The following is a 19,792-nucleotide window of genomic DNA, read 5'->3' as shown; positions in this document are numbered from 1 at the left end:
CTTTAGAAAATAACATTAATGAACTTTAGGTGTCCTAATTCACCATAAATAATTAGGTGGCGACTCCTTAACTTTAATTAACCCCGGAAATTACCGGAATGTTGTAAACCATTTTGACCCTGGTTAAAATGGGGTATAACAGAATAAAGACGGTCTGTCGTTGTACATCGATGGTACCGTCGATGTGCGAGGCGGTGGAACCTGTCACACCCTAACCTTGGGGTGTGGCCGGCACCCGGCACCCGAAGGGCCGAGCGAACCAACTGTGATAGCTAAACTCTGTAACGTGAATCATAGGCGAGGGCCGCCGAATAACAATAGAAGAAGTATATCATAACAACTACAGCGAAGAAAAGCCCAATAACACATATATGCATTACAAGAGGCAACAAGGCCACAACCAAGAAAGACAACTAGTCGGAAGGCCGGCATAGGCCAAACACAATACCCGTACGCCGATGATAGTTTGTAAGCCTCAAGAGCACTAATATGCATCAACTCGGTATCCTACCGAAAGGTACAACAATCCGTCACCGTACTGTGGCGCATGATCACAAATAAGATAAAATGCGTCGGTACGAAAGATGTACCGAGTATGTAAGGCGATGCATAAACATAACATAAGCATAAGAGATACGGATAAATTGGGAAAGATGTGAGACAACTGACGAAACTCCGAACAAGGCCACCGAGGCGACCATAATCATGACATAAATGTAAATGCATGCCCGTAAAATCATTCCTGTTTGTGAGGCATATATCATATCATATAACAATAATAAATCCCTACTCCGGTGAGCTCATTATCATAACATCATCTCTCGCTAACGATCAGCACGGTAAATGCACGACTACGTGCCTACCCGACCGCCTACAACACGGCTCGGTAAAGAAAGAAATACATCTAGGTGCACAGCTACGTGCCTACCCGGCCGCCTACAATACGGCTCGATAAAGAAAGAAACATGTCTAGGTGCACATATAAGTGCCTACCCGGCCGACTATAGCGCGGCTCGGTAATGAAAATAAATACATATATATAAGTGCAATGAAAGACTGACCACAGAAGAAATATCATGGAAAAAGTAGGAGTGACCTATCGTCGTTATCCTCCGACTATCATTATTGTCGCTACATTTATCATTATTTGATTATTAGGCCAAAGAAGTAAAAGTACAAGGAAACATCTTGTTATGAATTATTCCCGAAGCCAAAGTTAGCCAAACTCTTATGAAATACGATCGACACAACTTTTATCAGAAAGGGTGTGCCAACGAGAGGTTCGTCACCTTGGAGCAATAGACAAGAAGATAAGGATTAACTCAATTAAAGGAAGTACAATCAACTCAACTTTGATGTGAAGAGTACCATAACTAATATCATTCTTCATTCGATAAACAAGAGGGATACGAAATATGAAAGGTACTTCAATACAAGCTATTCATGAGAAAAGGGTAAGCTTAACCATTTTGGGACATAATCGACACAAGTTGAACGAAAAGTCTTTTAATCAATGGCCAAAAGGAGATGTGGACCATAATTTGGTACAAGTTATAGATGAAGTATGTATCAGCTCAATTATCATGGAACACGATCGATCCAAGTTAACGGAACAAATTTTTCAATGAAAGGTCATTTGAAATCTAGTCATGCCACAAAGAGATAAAAAGCCCTACATACCTCGTCGATGGAGTTATATATGTTTCTCGAGTCCTTGATTGCCTTACGAACGATCACCTACATCATACGACCAATATGGGATCAATTCCAAGTTGACAGCTTATGGAAATACTCATTGAGGCATTTCATCGAACAACTTGCGGGCGTAAGTTCGTAGGATCATTTGTAGTTGATTTCTTCATTCAAGACTACCATTTTTATTCTCTTTTACTCCTACTCTTCTTTATCAATCCATCCATAACTTCATAGCTCCAAATAATACATTCAAACCACAAAAAATAGCCCCACAAGTTCCTCCATAAGAGTTCCTTACAGTTAATAAAGACTTGTCCTATGGGATTTCTCCTCCAAATTTCTAGGTTAAATATTTGTAGAAGCTTAAGAGGACCATGAGAAGGGTAGAACATACCTTAAACTTCAAGAATCACTCCAAACAAAGATTACTTCAAGTTGAAGATTTCTTCCAAAAAGCGAAACAACGAAGAAACGACGATTCTACCATTACCACGTGATTCCTTACGTTAAAGTTACTTGATTAGCCTTTGTAATTGCTTATGATTGATGGAGAAATGTTTGAGAGAGTTTAGGGAGTGTTTAGGGTTTGTTATTTAAAGAGAAATGAGGTTCCAATATGATTTGTGGGTCTTTTATATAAAAAGGAATAAGCTGCTACCGACCTAGAGCACTGTTCCCGCGACAGTTTATGTCCCTGGATGGAAATGCGAATATCTCTCTACTCCGATGTTGTATCGATGAATGGTAAAATGTTATGGAAACTATACTCATAGACCTTCGATTTGGTAGGTGAATCACCCCGTAACTCCAAGTAGATTGAGAGAAAAGCTCCGAGATATCTGACCCAAATTTCAGTGAAATTTACAAACTTAACTTGCGACGCCCTTTTTCGACTTTCGTTTTACAAGTCGTTTGACTTCCAAACTTAACAAGAGACCATTATACAATTCAAATACTTCATATCATTACTTGCTTAGCATGTGGAGCACTCCTAATCTCACCCAATAGTACAAGTTATCGTATTCCCAACTTGCCGACTTTTCACGAAACTCATGCTTCTTTGATTCATTCACCCTCCAAATCTTCCGCCACTTACTAATATTATTTATAGACTCTTGTAACCATTTTTATTAATAAAATCAATCCTTTTTATCCTCAACATAATTTCTTTTTGAACTTACGTCGAATAACTCATGATGCGACTTTAGCGTGCGAAAATTCGAGGTGTAACAGAACCGACCTTTGGGGGTTATAAAAACCCCACTCCACTACTTCTCCACAATTCTACAACCTTCCATTACCTCTGCATACCTCCATATACTCCCTCCAAGATATTTTACTCACTATATCATTAGTCACTCCAATTTATACGCTAATTAGCTCGGGAAGCTTGTGGCAACGTCATAGCTATTGTTGCTATTGAAGTTATGGATGTTAAGCTTGAAAAAATGGTTTGGATTTAGAGTTTCTGGACCGTAAAAGGTATGTTCTTCATCTTGACTTTGATATTAAGTTGTTTTTGGAAGATTTTAATGGTTTAAAGTGAAGGAAAACATAGTATAAAGGTCATAGTTTGATATGTTGATGTTGTTGGCTTATGAACTGATTTTCGAAGGGAGTTTCGGACGTATTTGTATATGTTTGTCATGTAGTATCTTGATTATGTTATTGTTGATGTTGTTAATGATGTTTGGGAGTTGTTTTGGAATTTGGAGGAAGTAGATGATATAGGGAAATGCTGTCCGAATTCCGTTAACTTATTAACGAGCTAAGTTTGAGTGTGTAAGTGTTTCTATGGCCTGATTGTTGTATGAATCATCTTAGATGTAGATTTGCAAGCTCGGAAGGTAGACTTTGAGTGGCTATGTAAGCAGCAAGGTATGTAAGGTTATCCCTTTCTTTCTTAAGGCATGATCCTATTGCTATGAACTTTCACAAATGATGTCCATAATGATTCCTCTCATAGAAATGCTAGAAGCTTACATTCTTGATGTTCTTACGATATTATTGATGTTGGTCTCACCTTATGATTATTGTTCCTTCAAGGTGAGATATGCCAATGATGTTAGCTCCATAATGGAAATCGGAGGTTTACCGACCTTACGTCACTCCGATGAATTTGGAAATGTGTTCTTAAGGAATGTTTTGTAAGACATGAATAGTATGCTAGTTGTGAGATCCCGAACGAGGTGTTTAATGCTAGAAGATAGGCTTATGATGGAGCCAGGAATTGACTAAGGATTAGTTAATCAGGAAGAAGTCTTAATGGCCACGAAATGTGTTTATAAGTCTTACGAAATCGTGTAGGCATTAACGGATAAGTAATGATCATGAGAAGTGCATAGAAGCTAATAGATAAAGAATGAACACTAGAAGTATATAAAAGGGTACCTATAGGGCATATTTGGATTGGGCTGCACGTTCCGCAGCACATGCATTCATATTTGGATCGGGCTGCACGTTTCGCAGCACATGCATTCATATTTGGATCAGGTTGCACGTTCCGCAGCACATGCATTCATATTTGAATCGGGCTGCACGTTCTGCAAAGACATGCATTCATATTTGGATCGGGCTGCACGTTCCGCAAAGACATGCATTCATATTTGGATCGGGCTGCACGTTCCGCCGCACATGCATTCATATTTAGATCGGGCTGTACGTTCCGCAAAGACATGCATTCATATTGGATCGGGTTGCACGTTCCGCAACACATGCATTCCTATTTGGATTCGGTTGCACGTTCCGCAACATATGTTCGGATAATGTTATGATAATAAGTTAACCAGGGCCATGGTAAGGTTTATAGACATAATGGAGATTGCAAGAATTTGAAGAGGTATATATATATATGTGTATGCTAGATTTACATCGGTAGCTCAAAAGTGCCAGGTTGATTCTTATCCTTCTTCTTTACAGTATATGTTTATGATGTCATATTTTCGCCTTACGTACTCGGTACATTATTCGTACTGACGTCCCTTTGCTGGGAGCGCTGCGTTTCATGCCCGCAAGTCTTGAGATACAGGTTGACGGATCTTTCAGTAGGATACCAGCTCAGCAGGCAGTGTCATGGCAATCCACTTGCTCCGGATTTTCTCTGCGAGTCAGCATGCTTGCATATGCATTTGGATGGGTATGGCGGGGCCCTCTCCCAGCCATGGTATGCCATGCATTCCAGTAGAGGCTCGTAGACAGATATGTACAGTTAGAGGTTCTATGACCACCTCGATATATGTTTTATTGTATCATTGTTTTGATAACCTTGTCAGCATGTATACTTGGGAGCAGTTCGATGATATATGTATATTATTTTTTGGGCTTGTGTCCCATACAGCTTATGGTATCTACGACTTAGCATTATGGCCCACTCAGGTATGACTAAGAGATGCATTTATGTGGTGCTCAGTAGGTTAGCTCCGGGTGCCCGTCATGGCCCTCTGGTCAGGTCGTGACAGTTGTGCTCAAACGTTTACTCATAGAGTTGAGTTCTAAGTTGTTACGGTGGGATTAGAGTTTCCCTTAAGTGAGATGACCAATTTATAAGGAATAAGTTACGTGCTCCCAAAAGCTCGAGAGTAAGTTTCCCAGAATGCTTAATGTGTGTGTATATATATATATATATAGTTGCCTTTGGGGCTATACATATACAGGTTCCTTCGGGGCTAAACATATACTTGCCTTCGGGGCTATGATGCTTGCCTACGGGGCTATTGGCCAAACAGATGCCTTCGGGGCTATGATTATACATACAGACTGCCTTAAGGGCTACATTGAGTGCCTACGGGGCTAATCATGCATGTCTAGAAGCCTTATACGAGGCTAAGTAGTTTGATGTCGTACTATTAGTTAGTAGATGTTAGAGGTGAGTAAGTGCAGCCGGATTTTTTTATTGACTCTTCAGTTTATGTTTAGTTATCTTATGTTTCATTTCAGTATTAGTTTCAGTCGCCTTATGTACTCGATACAATCTTTCTGTACTGACGTCCCTGGGCTGGGGGCGCTACATTTGTTTATGTTTCACATTGCAGGTTCATGTATACTGAGTGGCAGGCATGCGTTCTACATGGTATAAATGTTCAGCGGGATGGTATAAGCTCCATTTCTTCCTAGAGCTGAGTCAGGTCCTATATTTTTATGTATAGAAATTTTAGGTAGATCGGGGCCTTGTCTCGACAAAGATGTCAGTTATACCGTTTCAGTTATCCTAGAGGCTTCATAGACATCTACGGTCTGGTTCAATCGTGTACAGGTTTTACTTTCAGTTATACAGACAAAGCATCATATAGTTCATGTTAACAGATTTACAGGTTTACTACGTTATGTAGACAATTACAGTTTCACAATAGATACCTATAGTATGTATGTAGAATGTAGTAACAGATTTACAGGTTTACTACGTCATGTAGACGATTATTCACAATAGATACCTATAGTATGTATGTAGAATGTAGTAACAGATTTGGTGTTTACTACGTACGTATGAACGATTACGCTTTCACAATAGATACCTATAGTATGTATGTAGAATGTAGTCTGTCCCAGTCGAGACTAGAGCGTGACAAAAGAAAAGTTTTATTAGTTTTGTTTGATAAGTAAATTATAAGAGGAAAAAAATATTAAAATATGGTGAGAGACTGAACTGATCATCTCAGTCCAACTAACTTCTAAGTTCTAAACACGGTTGGTAATTACCCACTTATTGCGTCAGCCCGCTTTAGTTTTTTTCTCTTCAAACCATTTTAATCGGTTTAAATTCAGCCCAAACCGGCTATTTGTCAGACTTGGCTTTATTACCATATTTGATTTGAAGTGTAGAACAATTATAGAAGCAATTCTAACAAATTTTCTCGTGTTTAAGCTTTCTTTTAACTTTTAGGAGTCTACCTAGTGCAATGTTGCCTACTTTTGGTCTGAACACACTTCACTTGATGAATGCCATATTTTATAAGTGAATTTCATCTATACTACTTCTCCTATTAAAAATTACTAGAGGCCCGACTTGATATAATACATGAAAACGCTACATATTGAATAAAACTAATGTATAATAAAGAAAGAATACGGTGAAGACTTGTTTCAAATTCTCAGCAAACAGAGTTGGGCCTCCAAAAGGTATTACAGCATGTGTGGTCAAGCTTCTCCAATGCTATAGGTGATTTTTTTTCAAAGTTGAGGTGTTTGGTCAAATTTTTAGGAGAAGAAGAAATGCTTTTGAGTAGAAGGAAACAGTTTTTGAGAAGCGAAAAAAGTAGTTTTTTCCATAAAGTACATTTTTTGAATAACACTAAATGCTAAGTGTTTTTCTTTTCTTCAAAAAAGTTTTTTTTTTTTTCAAAGTTAAGATGTTTGGCCAAGCTTTTAGGAGAATAAAAAATGTTTGAAGGAGAAACTGTTTTTGAAAAGCTGAAAAAAGTACCTCCTCCCCTGAAAATACTTTATTTAATAACACTTGGAGCATTTTTAAAAGTTTGAACAAACACTTAGCTCCCACTTAACCGTAGATTTCGGAAGTTTTTATTTCAAAATAAAGCAATTTTATAAGTTTGACCCAACGAAGTTATTAGTTAGAAGGCAATACGTAGATTAGTTTGGGCTATTAATTATTCATTCTAACATTCAGGCTTATCGGCACTTCTTGTCTGCATATCCAAGTGCCGCATGTTCTCGAAGGCATCGTATGCTTTGTCTTATACATGAGGATAGCAAAGCAAGTAAAATTTTCCAAATGACTACCAAATTAAAGCCAAAGTTAAATATTACTTCTTCGTCATTAGCCAGTAGTAACACGAGAAACAATTTGAAATCAAACGCAAAGGCGAAACGACAAAGATAAGGAAGAAAGATAATTAGTCTAGGATACGCATATTTTCATGTAAATAAAATGATCACGACTCAGCAACTTCCTGTTTATTAGTCTTGATTTCCTGATCCTGACGATTAAGCCAAGATGGTGGTGGCCAGAAAATATCTGCATATTCAAGGAAGGATAACAATGATCCAAGCTTACCATCTTCTATGTTAAACACACCCGCGCTATGACCATGTAATCCTTTATATTTATGTACCAGTTCCTCACTAAGACCACCTGATTTGCTACCACCCTCGTTCTTGTCATCAGCATTGCTGCTAATCACAGGATGCCCAAAAGTAATCCCAGAAGGGACAAAAGATGGACCATGGCCACGACTAAATGCGCTATACCAACCACCGCGACGGTCACAATCACCATCCTCCTTCAAGATGTCCATATGTATACCTCCCGCTGTGTAATAAATACAATTCCCTCTGCAGTCACCAAAGTCTTTTGCAGAAACAGAGAAACAACAGTCATCACCAGCGAAGAAAATCCGATCACCCAATGTATGCACTATAGTCCACTCATGTTGTTGTTCATCTAGCCGGTACAATTTAATTTCATTAATGGTATCCAACCAAGAAGACATGTCAACCAGAAACAATTGGCCACTTGATTCCACAAGTCGGTACTTCTTACCCCCAGTGTTATGTAACCTGGAAGCTACCTTGGTCTCATTAAGCAAGGAATCAAATTTTGTGGTCTCGCCATATCGATTAACAGCACAAAAATCCCCCTTATACACAATGATATCGTCAATCTCGCAACTCCTATCTTTTAACTTAGTCCACTTCTCGTCCCCCGATTTAAAGTAACATAACTGACCCCAACTATGAATTGCCATTAGAGAAAAATAATGATTGGCCCTAGTGCTACTACAGGCATAGTTGGTAGACATTAGCAAAATTTTACTAACAAGATGCCCTACATCGTGATCCTCATCGAAACAAGGTCTCGAGCGATCGACGTATTGGACATGATAAGATTTACAAACTTGAAAAACGCGGAAGTCTAGTAAATTCAATACCTTATTAGGCACATCCTCCGGCAAAACCTGGATTGTTTTGTGGTTTAGTGGATTGACAAGGCGCAATTTTCCATCTACTGTTTGCATAATCTTCACCAACCAGCCTCTGGAAGACGAAGGATTATTATTAACGGAAGTGCCGCCATCATCAAGGGGTTGGAAAAGATAAACAGTGCTTTCGATTAGATAAAAATCAGGGTTGCGTCCATAAGGGGACGTGTATTCAGGGAGGATTGGGACTTGTAGTTTAAGAGGTAAAGAAGGAGAGTTCTTGAAAGGAGGAATTGAGGAACGCCATGTTGTGCAGACTGCACGAAGGCGAAGGACGTCAATATAGGTGTCGAGGCCTTTGCTGATCCTCTTGACAAGTTCTTTGGGAAGATCGGACCACGGGATCAGAGTTCCACTAACCATACTCATCTGCTCTCGGCGTTAGGCTATTGAAATTAATCCCGAGGTCTTCCTCTATAGTAGGAACTGAGCGAAGAGTATATGGATATAATATAATAGGAACTAGGAAGTAGGAACAGAACCAAGGTTAGACATACTAAATTGACTAGGATATGCTTTCTTTAATTTGTTATAATTCATGTGTAAATAATTTCTTGTTAGTTTGGAGGTGAGTTATTGAGGTATTAAATTCTGCATAAGTAATATCACGTTATACATAATTTTTATGATTATACAGATATAATATATTATTTTTTATAAATACTTTTAAATAATTTGTATTCTTCTTGAATAAAAAACTTATTTATCTCTAATAGGTTAAATAACTCTATACCTTAAGTCCATTCTAAAAACAATCCATGAATTCAAACTCGTTTGTTGAAAGAAACAACTATGAAATTAACCTATATTTGTTTTTCGAATTTCTTATAAACTTTATTCACTTAATTAAAACTTAAAAATCCTAAGACGTTTTCTCCGTAATTCAAGAATATTATAGCTATCAAAGTAAAAGGTAATAACGAATTATAAGATGGAAAATGATAGAAAATTCTCTCCTAATTGTAGGAAAAAGACATGTAAGAGGGAAATAACGTTAATTTTCTTTAAAACCGAAAAATCGACCCAAACTGAACCAAACCGACTACAACCAAATGGATGGATATGTATTAAATGGTTTGGTTTTAAGAATTTTAAAAACAGACTAGAATGGTTTGGTTTTGGTTTTGGTTTTAACTTAAAACCCACCCATGAACACCCCATTATTTCGAGCAAAGAAAAAAAATCTTAAGGCAATGGGAAACCTCTACTTTAAGGCAAACTTTTGCCTTAAAATTCTGGCTTAAGGCAGAATTTGAATTCTGCCTTATAAGGCAGACTTTTCGCAAAGCCTTGCCTTGCAATTTTTTTTTTCATTAAACGGGGGTTCGAACCCATAACTTCGAGGTATTTTCGGTCACTTTTTTAAGCGAAGGGCAAAAATTAAAGACCAACGCCTTTGAAGGACAATCCATGCAAAAAAAATGTTTATATTATACTCCATATCCCATTTTTGGGAAAATTTCATAAATGACTACATTTTGAGGGTTAAAAATCTGGCATAGCTACATTTTGCTTATTTACAGCTCGTAGCTATTTTTATGTTCTCTGTATTCATTTTTTTTCGCTGTATTCAATTTTTGTTTTCGCTGTATTCATGAACACAACGATTTTTTTCACTGTATTCCTGAAATGAGTCTCTGTATTCATAAACGAGCTCGCTATATTAATGAATACAACAAGTAAAACTAAATACATAAAAACAAAGATACACCAAATATTAACAAATACACCACTAAAAAAATGAATACAATCTAAAATTTTAACCAAAAAACTCAAAAATGTGAATACAATCGTTGTATTCATGAATACAATCACTAGTTCCGGCCAGATCTGGAGACGATTTCCAGCCAGATCTGCCGAAAATTTCAAAACAACAACAATAACCCTTATGTGCCGCCGTGCTTGGCGGACGGAGCCGGATTCAGTAGAAGCAACACTGGTGGTCGGGGGCCAGATCTGGAGGCTCTCTTTAAGGCTACCATATTTAAATTTCAACATCCATTATGGTTAATACATATCTCGAAGAATTGAGTGCCAAGCTGCAATCTTGGTGATCAATGGGTTTTGGTTGCTCCGCTTTTCACGCTTTATTAAAGCCTAGAATCCCTTCTAAGTCCATCATCATTCTACTTGCCTTATTTGTATCACTTAGCAACCAGTTGGGGGTTATATGAGTAAGTGGAAGAACAAAGAATTACTAACTGCCCTTCTCCAATGGCGAAGAAGGGAGAAGAGGGGAAAAAGGAGAGAAAGTTCAGGGAGAAAAGAGATGGGCGAGAGAGAAGGAGAGAAAAGAGGGAAGAGAGCAGTGAAGAGAGAAGAAGGGGGAGGAGTTATTATATTAGTTAACTTGTGTAATTGAGATACAATATTTAGCTACTAGATGTAATTAAAGTAAAGTGTAGTTACTAAAAGTAAATACCACTTATATGTTCTCTATCCAAGTAAATTTCCCCCCATTTTTAGCCCAAATAAAAGCCTTAATGCTGCTATATATTCCGGGGCAGATAATCATAGGAGCAATTTGAAGCACCAGTTTATACACTGCGTTGAGAGACTTTTCCTGCCATCAATTGTTAAAGGTGTCTAACTGACCTTGTATGATGTCTAATGCCTAGAGGAGCCCCAATTAGTTTCCCTTTGTCTCACATAAGAATAGCATATCAATTTAGCAAAGCAAGTAAAACTTTCCAAATGATAACAATATTAAAGCCATAGTCAAAACATTAGTACGTCATTAGCTAGTAGTAACACAAGAAACAAATTGAAATCGAACGCAAATTAAGGCGAAACGACATAGACAAGTTAGAGAGTTTAATTAGAGTAGGATCTGCATCTTTTCGTGAATTAATATTGCTGCCTCTTCCTTATATGTAAATAATATAATCACGACTCAGCGACTTCCTGTTTACTAGTCTTAAATTCCCTGATCCTCACGATTGAGCCAAGATGGTGGTGGCCAGAAAATATCTGCATATTCAAGGAAGGATAACAATGATCCAAGCTTACCATCTTCTATGCTAAACACACCCGTGTTGTGACCATGTAATCCTTTATATTTGTGTACCAGTTCCTGACTAAGATGAGTACCATACTTGTCACCAGATTCGTTAAACAAATGATCACTGCTACGGTCACCATACTTCCCCAAGATGTCCATTCTTATACCTCCGTTTGTATAATAAAGGCAATTCCCTCGGCCGTCACCAAAGTCTTTTGAAGAAACAGAGAAACAACAATCATCACCAGCGAAGAAAATCCGATCACCCAATGTATGTACTTCAGTCCACTCATGTTGTTGTTCATCTAGCCGGTACATTTTAATTTTAAGTGCTTTGCCCCCAGAATGGCCAATAACACGGCGGAACTCGTGATATCTATCATGATCAACATCTAAAAACATATCAATCAGAAACAATTGGCCACTTGATTCCACAAGTCGTTTCTTCCTACCCCCAATATTGTGTAACATGAAAGCTACCTTGGTCTCATTAAGCAAGGAATCAAACTTTATGGTCTCCCCATAACGATCAACAGCATAAAAATTTCCCTTATACACAATGATATCGACAATCTTACAACTGCGATCTTTTAACTTAGTCCACTTCTCGTCCCCCGAGCCACTTCTCGTCCCCCGACTTAATGTAACATAAATGACCCCTAATGTGAATAGCCACTAGAGAAAAATAATTATTAGTCCCAGGACTACTCCAGGCACGGTTATTGGTAGAATTTAGCAAAATTTTACTAACAGGATGACGCCCTAGATCATGATCCTTATTGAAGTATTGGACATGATAAGATTTGCAAACTTGAGAAACGTGTAAGTCTAGTAAATTCAATACATTATTAGGCACATCCTCTTGCAAAACCTGGATTGTTTTGTTGTTTAGTGGATTCACAAGCGTCAATTTGCCATCAACTGTTTGAATAAACTTCACCAACCAGCCTCTGGAAGACGAAGGATTATTATTATTAATGGAAGTGCCATCATGAAGGGGTTGGAAAAGATAAACAGTGCTTTCGATTAGATAAAAGTCAGAGTTGTGTCCATGACGGCCCGTGTCGAGGGGCATGATGGGGACTTGCAATTTGAGAGGTAAAGGAGGAGAGTTTTTGAAAGGAGGAATTGGTGAACGCCATGCTGTGCAGACTGCACGAAGGCGAAGGACGTCAATATGTGTACCGCGAGGAAACTGCCTATCCTCTCGACAAGATCTTTCGGAAGATCGGACCACGGGATCAGAGTTCTACTGCCCATACTCACCTGCTCTTATAAGGCTACTGAAATTAATCCCTAGGGCTACCCCTACCTCTATAGTAGGAACTAGGAACAGAACTAGGAGTCCTAAGTCATTCAGAATTGAAATAAGATTTATCCAAATTTAATCAAGATGAGTTGAATAGATAGATTGGGTTAACGTCCAACCCCGCGCTTAAAGAAAGATTTGGGCGTAAATTTGAGTTAAGATAAAATTTAAATAATGAAGTAGTAACCCAACCCGCCCAAGCCGACTCAATTCTTTACAATATTCATAACTTTTAAACAAATTAAAAATCAATATTTTTTTAAAAACAAATTATAAATTTATTTTTTCAAGCTATACTCAAATTTTGACACAATGCATCCTCAATTTTTCATATACAAAATTTTGACTGATTTTTTAAGCATTGAGCAAAAAAATTTAAAAATAAAATAAAAAATTATTTTAAAAAAAACAAAACATAAAAAAATATTTTTAAAAAAATATAAAAAAAAAAAAATTTAAAAAAATGAAAAATGAAGATTCTTATATTTTATAGTGTTATGTTTTGTAAACAAGAAAAAGTCTAGTTATGTTTTGTAATAAAAACTCTTAAGTAGGTAGTTTATGCCATTTTTTCAATAATGAATGGGTCAATTTGGGCTAAAGCAATGGACTGCTTTGGGCTACCTTGGATAAATGGGTTAAGTTGGGCTAGCCCAAACTTAGCCCATCATAATTGTGTGTCATGCCCAAACCCATGAAAATCTGGGTGGGTCAATTGGGCATGAGTCAAAATTGCCACCCCTATTCAGAACTCAACGTTAGGCTATATAGGGATTTTCTATATAGACATCGTTGAACTTTCACCGAGGGAATTGTGTGAAACGTTGTTTTTCTTTTTAAAACCGTGTAAAGTGGGTACATAAGGAATTAATAAAAAGTTCATAAATAGGACAAGATAATATGTTGCTATAATTGTGGGATTTTTAAACTGATAAGGAAGCAAATATATTGAATATTAATTATCTAAATAATGATTAGGGCTTTTCTTTAAACAATTAAATCTTAGTCATTAATTATATTCTATGCCATGTATCTCAAATTCAAGTAGAACTTGGGGAAAATGAAAAGAAGAGAAATGAATAGGAGCCGAATCCATACATTATGATCTTACTCTAAACCTTCTAGAGACGTAGCGATCTACAATTAAATTTTGGCACCTATAAAAGTGGCATAACTCCTTATTATTTCAAACTTTATAAGTACTTATTCAATTTCCTCATATTTTAGTTACTTAAAAAATTGTAATTGAAATATTGGTTTATTAGCACTAGAAACATAGAACGAGAATTCAAGGAGTTAACAAGAAAACTAAGCAGGAAAGCGATGGAATAGACCTAATATATATGCTGTTTTTGTCGAGTATATTGCGTCAGTAACAATGGTTTTTACATTATAGACAAAAGGCCATGTATTATTTACAAAACGATCGAACAAAATAATCTACTGTATTTCTTTTGTTTATTGTAGACCAAAATCAACCTTATTGATAATTGATGAACGTTCACGTATCCCTTCCCTCCGTGCTAACTTAGTAGCTGTTACCTCATGATTTTATTTATTTGCTTTTGGTTACATATATTATACTAGTGTAGTAATTTCAGTGCTGAATAGTTGCCAATGTACTGAAGTTGACTGGTGTGACAAATTCCTGGCCAGTTGCATAAAGAAGAGATAAAGCTGCCATTTTAGCTGCTTTCTGGGTTGGGTGAAAATAATCCCAGAACAAGTATTCATCGCGCTTCTTGCAAAGATCAGATTTTGGAGTACATTTAGCACTTCCTTTGAAAGGTCCCGTACCACAGCAGGCTGCTTCAACTTCTTCGAAACCTACGCCACACAAGGAGTAAACAATTAATCATAATGTCCGAACTAATTTGCGTGCATCTCAACTAGTTATATATTTGCAAATCAATTTTGAATTTAATGACACATGAATTAAGAAAACTTATAATTTCAATTAAAAAGGATTGTTAGATTAAATAAATTACTTTGTATACTATCTTCTTAAAATGATTAATAACTACTTAGAGACTTTTTAATTAGAGTATAGATCTTTTATAGAAGCAACGGTAGATTCAAAACAATAAATTAATATCTTCTTAATTTTTTAAAGTGATACTTATATTGAATTCATGTTGCTAAAACGACATTTAAAATGTGGATAATTATCTTGATCGACTTTTCCGTGATTAGAATATTCTTATCTTGAGTATCCACATTTTAAAATTTAAAATGGTGAAATTAATAAAATATGCTTCAATTTTTATGAATGTAAACTTGGAAAATTTTAGAACTTATTTTTTAAAATATCTCTATGTTCAAATATCACCACGTTCATGTCTAAACCTGAATGACCCAACTAAGTTTCCCAGGGGATTAGGGTATATTAATTCACAAGTTTGCACCTTCTTTGATATGATCCGAAAACTGATCAAAATCAATAATTACCTGATGCAACTGCATTATCAATAACGCCCTTGGTCATCAAGAAAGAATTTCCAAGTGAAAAGTTCATTCCTAGATTTGCTGAGCTGAGATCTTGCAGCAAGTTGAGTGTTGTATTATGAAAAATTTGAGCATAACCGTTAAGTGTCTCATTACAGGCACCACCAGGTGTTCTAGCACGTATGGCCGGACAGCATCCAATAGTTGGAATGCCAACAATTCCAAATTTCCTTGCACCTAGATTATATAAATTCTGCATTTAAAATAAACAAAAAGTTATTTCAACTTTTCATTGTACAAGGAAACAGAACTTATAATATTATAGTAGTACATTAAAGTGAAACTCCAAAACAAATAACTGTACAAAAGAAAACAGAGTCCGGAGCCTAAATGGCATAAATTTGCCACAAAAAAACCAAAATGGTATGCCTTTTTTTTTTTCAAACCAAAATGGTATTTTTCGTTGATAACCAACGAAATACCCGCATCTTACCGTTCATGCCCGAATTATTTCTAGTCAAATTTTTTTTTTTTTTTTTATTTTGGTGCATTTCGTAAAATCTTTGAACGAAATGGCATTAATTTTTTTTTTTTTTTAATTTCGTTTATACAAAAAACGAAAGTAAAAATAAAATATTTTTGGCCTATTTAGATTTGACGTCTAACGAAATAGGACAATTTTTTTTTTTTTTTAATTTCGTTTTTGTTAGCCAAATTGTTAGCCAAATAAAAAAATATATATATATATGCTTCAAGGGAAAGTCTGCCCCCTCCGGCAGACTTTTAGTTGTGTTCAACTAAAAGTACAGGAGATTTTTAGTTGTGTTTAAGTAAAGGTCCGCCGGAGAAACGGCGTACTTTTAGTTGTGTTTAAGTAAAAAAGTCTGAGGGAGGCAGACTTTTAGTTATTCATACAAGAACCATACATATTGCGGACAAACTATAAGATTTTATTATAGCCAACCAAACCAAACACGTAATGTTGATAACCAAATTCATATCAACTTTTCAACATTATTATTATTAAAATTGTACTCGCTTTCTACACGTAATGGGCATAAAAGTTTGCCCATTAAATTTTGCCTTATAAGGCAAACTTTTGTTATACCTTAAGGAAAACTTACGCCTTACGTAGGGCATACTTTTAGTTATGTTTTATGGGACACACTTTTAGCTAAGGCATTACTAAAAGTTTCCTTGAAAAGTTAAAAAAAATATATATATGCTTCAAGGAGAGAAAGTACGCACTCCGGCGTACTTTTAGTCGTGTTCAACTAAAAGTCCGTTTAGGGGCGACTTTTAGTTGTGTTTAAGTAAAAAAGTGCGCCGGAGGGCGATTTTTAGTTGTGTTTAGCAAAAGTACGCCGAGGAGAGCGGACTTTTAGTTATTCATACAGTAACCATACATATTGCAGACAAACTATATATATATATTTCATTCATGTACCAATGAAATAGGATTAATATATATATATTTTTGTTTCTTTTACGAGTATCCAATCTCAATGAATAACATTTTCCCACTCAATGCGGATAAGTATTTGCCTACCGTCGAGGAAGTGGAATACTAGAAATGACGTATCGATCATAAAGTACAAAAATATTAGTTGGTGCCATGGCAATAATGGAAGCCCTCTCTTATGGAAGACACAATGCCCATATTGGCAACAATTGCGATGACGTTACTTCCACTCTCTCTCGTTTCGTTTTTCTTCTTTTGTCCTTCTAAGAAAATTGCTTTACATATAGTTCAAAGTTACTTCATGTTTTTACAATATTTCAATCTTTATATATGTGGAGATTGGATACTCATCAAAAGAAACAAAAATATATATATATTCATCCTATTTCATTGGTACATGAATGAAATATATATATATAGTTTGTCTGCAATATGTATGGTTACTGTATGAATAACTAAAAGTCCGCTTCTCGGCGTACTTTTACTTAAACACAACTAAAAGTCCGCCCCCCCCCCCGCGTACTTTTACTTAAACACAACTAAAAATCACCCCTCTCCGGCGTACTTTTAGTTGAACACAACTAAAAGTCTCCGGAGGGGGACTTTCCTTGAAGCATATATATATTTTTTTTTTAACTTTTCAAGGAAACTTTTAGTAATGCCTTAGCTAAAAGTGTGTCCCATAAAACATAACTAAAAGTATGCCCCATAAGGCGTAAGTTTTCCTTAAGGTATAACAAAAGTTTGCCTTATAAGGCAAAATTTAATGGGCAAACTTTTATGCCCATTACGTGTAGAACCGAGTACAATTTTAATAATAATAATGTTGAAAAGTTGATATGAATTTGGTTATCAACATTACGTGTTTGGTTTGGTTGGCTATAATAAAATCTTATAGTTTGTCCGCAATATGTATGGTTATCGTATGAATAACTAAAAATCCGCATTTCCGCATACTTTTACTTAAACCGGCATACTTTTACTTAAACACAACTAAAAGTCCGCCCCCTCCGGCGTACTTTTACTTAAACACACTAAAAGTCCGTGGGAGGCGACTTTCCCTTGAAGTATATATATATTTTTTTTTTATTTGGCTAACAATTTGGCTAACAAAAACGAAATTAAAAAAAAAAAAAAATTTGTCCTATTTCGTTGGTAGTCCAACGAAATAGGCCAAAATATTTTTATTTTTACTTTCGTTTTTTGTATAAACGAAATTAAAAAAAAAATAAAATTTAATGCCATTTAAGTTTTAAAGATTTCACGAAATGCACCAAAATTAAAAAAAAAAAAAAATTTGACCGAAATAATTCGGGCATGAACAGTAAGATGCGGTATTTCGTTGGTTATCCAACGAAATACCCATTTTGGTTTGAAAAAAAAAAGGCATACCATTTTGGTTTTTTTGTGGCAAATTTATGCCATTTAGGCTCCGGAGCCAAAGAAAACAACTTGAGTGTGTTTAGTACGTAGTCATTTTACCGAAAATGCTTTTACTAAAAATACTTTTTTATGGAAAATTTTCTTGAAAATGTTTTTGGGTGTTTGATTGGTGTGAAAATTATCTTATTGAAAAAAAAAATATTAATAATAATATTAGCAAATCAGAGAGTGTCTTGATAAAATATTTGAGTAGCAAAGATTAATACTAATAAAGTGTGAGTGTTAGCTGAAATAAATAATATGAAGTTAAGACGCGGATACTCGAGATAGAAAATGATATTATAACCTGCAAGTGATCGGCAAAGGCTTCGGTGAGATCAGTGATGAGTTCATGTGCAGATATATTGTAACTGTAAAGAATTTGGTCGAAGAAATCATTGCTTCCCACACTTATAAGGTAGAACGCATTTGCAAGCAGCTTTGAACCTTTGACATCTCCATATATTGCTGTGATGTTCTCACATACTGTTTGAAATTGCTCTATTTGTCGAGTAAGTGATACTACATTATGCTGCAAGAGTCAAAATCATCGATTATTAAATTAAGCGTCATCATAATAGATAAATGCAGAGAAAAAGAAATAAGAGTAATTTTGGGATCTCACAAATCTTTGATTTCCAGTATCAGCAAGAATGCCAGATCCTCCAGATGCAAAGTTGACACCACGGGGTATGCTACTCTTAAATGTTGACCTCTTTTGAATCAAGGCGTAAAAGGCTGGCGGGCTTTCCGTATAATTACCCAAGTGCGTCGCTAAACAATTAGTGTCATTTAATTTCCTTGTTAGATTGACCGTATATAGATGTATAACTATATGTATCGAAATCTTTTTTAAAAAGAAAATGATACCGTGTTGTTTGCGTGGACTTTGTTGATAATATTTCAAAAGAAAAATTACAAGTAAAAAGAGCTAGACCTTACCGTACTAATCTTAGTGAGGCAGGTCTAGTATCGTCCATCAACAAGCATGTAAAAAATAAAATTTATATATTTCGAAACTATTAAATATCTAATTATTCAGAAGATCACTCAACTATTTAAAATTATCTAGTAAACTCATGTTTCTTTTGTTTGTACAAAGACTTCATTAGATAATTTCGGATGGTTGGGTGACCCTTTGAGTAATAGACTCGCTCTATTTTATGTAGCAAAGTTCTGAGTACAATCATCAAACTACTCAATCTTGGGCATAAATTCTTTAAGTTTTTTGGTATAAAATTTACATAGTTAGAAAAGAAAATAGTGAATATACCAATGAAGTCGGCAGGGTTATAGCCATTGCTAAACCTTCCTGTAGCAGCGTGGTTTGGATAATCAATTCCATAGTAAGGATTATTTGCTGTAGCGAGACTTCCATTTAAATAATTGTTAGTTCCAACATCTACAGTGGAATCGCCAAAAATAAAGATAGCTGGTACATCTGCCAAGACCAACTTATTTGATGACCAAATAGCAACAGCATGTAACAGGAAAATCATAACGATATCCCCTAGCTTAGCCAT

At 35.9% G+C, this 19,792-nt stretch overlaps 2 protein-coding genes and 1 pseudogene across 2 annotated transcripts; all 3 read right to left on the bottom strand.

The window, feature by feature from the left end:
• Positions 1-7,494: 7,494 nt before the first annotated feature.
• On the bottom strand, positions 7,495-9,016 carry LOC132046374 (putative F-box protein At5g60060). The gene has a single exon (XM_059436993.1). The coding sequence runs from the start codon at positions 8,997-8,999 to the stop codon at positions 7,584-7,586; it is 1,416 nt and encodes a 471-aa protein (XP_059292976.1). The 5' UTR covers positions 9,000-9,016; the 3' UTR covers positions 7,495-7,583.
• Positions 9,017-11,319: 2,303 nt separating this feature from the next.
• On the bottom strand, positions 11,320-12,897 carry LOC132048265 (F-box protein SKIP23-like; annotated as a pseudogene).
• A 1,640-nt stretch (positions 12,898-14,537) lies between these two features.
• On the bottom strand, positions 14,538-19,792 carry LOC132047816 (GDSL esterase/lipase At5g33370-like). Its single transcript, XM_059438800.1, has 5 exons — positions 19,543-19,792; positions 18,895-19,043; positions 18,577-18,801; positions 15,389-15,638; positions 14,538-14,767 (listed from the first exon to the last, which is right to left on the bottom strand). The coding sequence occupies exons 1-5, from the start codon at positions 19,790-19,792 to the stop codon at positions 14,538-14,540; spliced, it is 1,104 nt and encodes a 367-aa protein (XP_059294783.1).

Source organism: Lycium ferocissimum, chromosome 2 (assembly GCF_029784015.1).
Source record: "Lycium ferocissimum isolate CSIRO_LF1 chromosome 2, AGI_CSIRO_Lferr_CH_V1, whole genome shotgun sequence".
In the NCBI taxonomy this organism is placed as follows: domain Eukaryota; kingdom Viridiplantae; phylum Streptophyta; class Magnoliopsida; order Solanales; family Solanaceae; genus Lycium; species Lycium ferocissimum.
The sequence above is the reverse complement of the archived record's forward strand: the minus strand, read 5'-3'. Positions and strand labels throughout refer to the sequence as shown.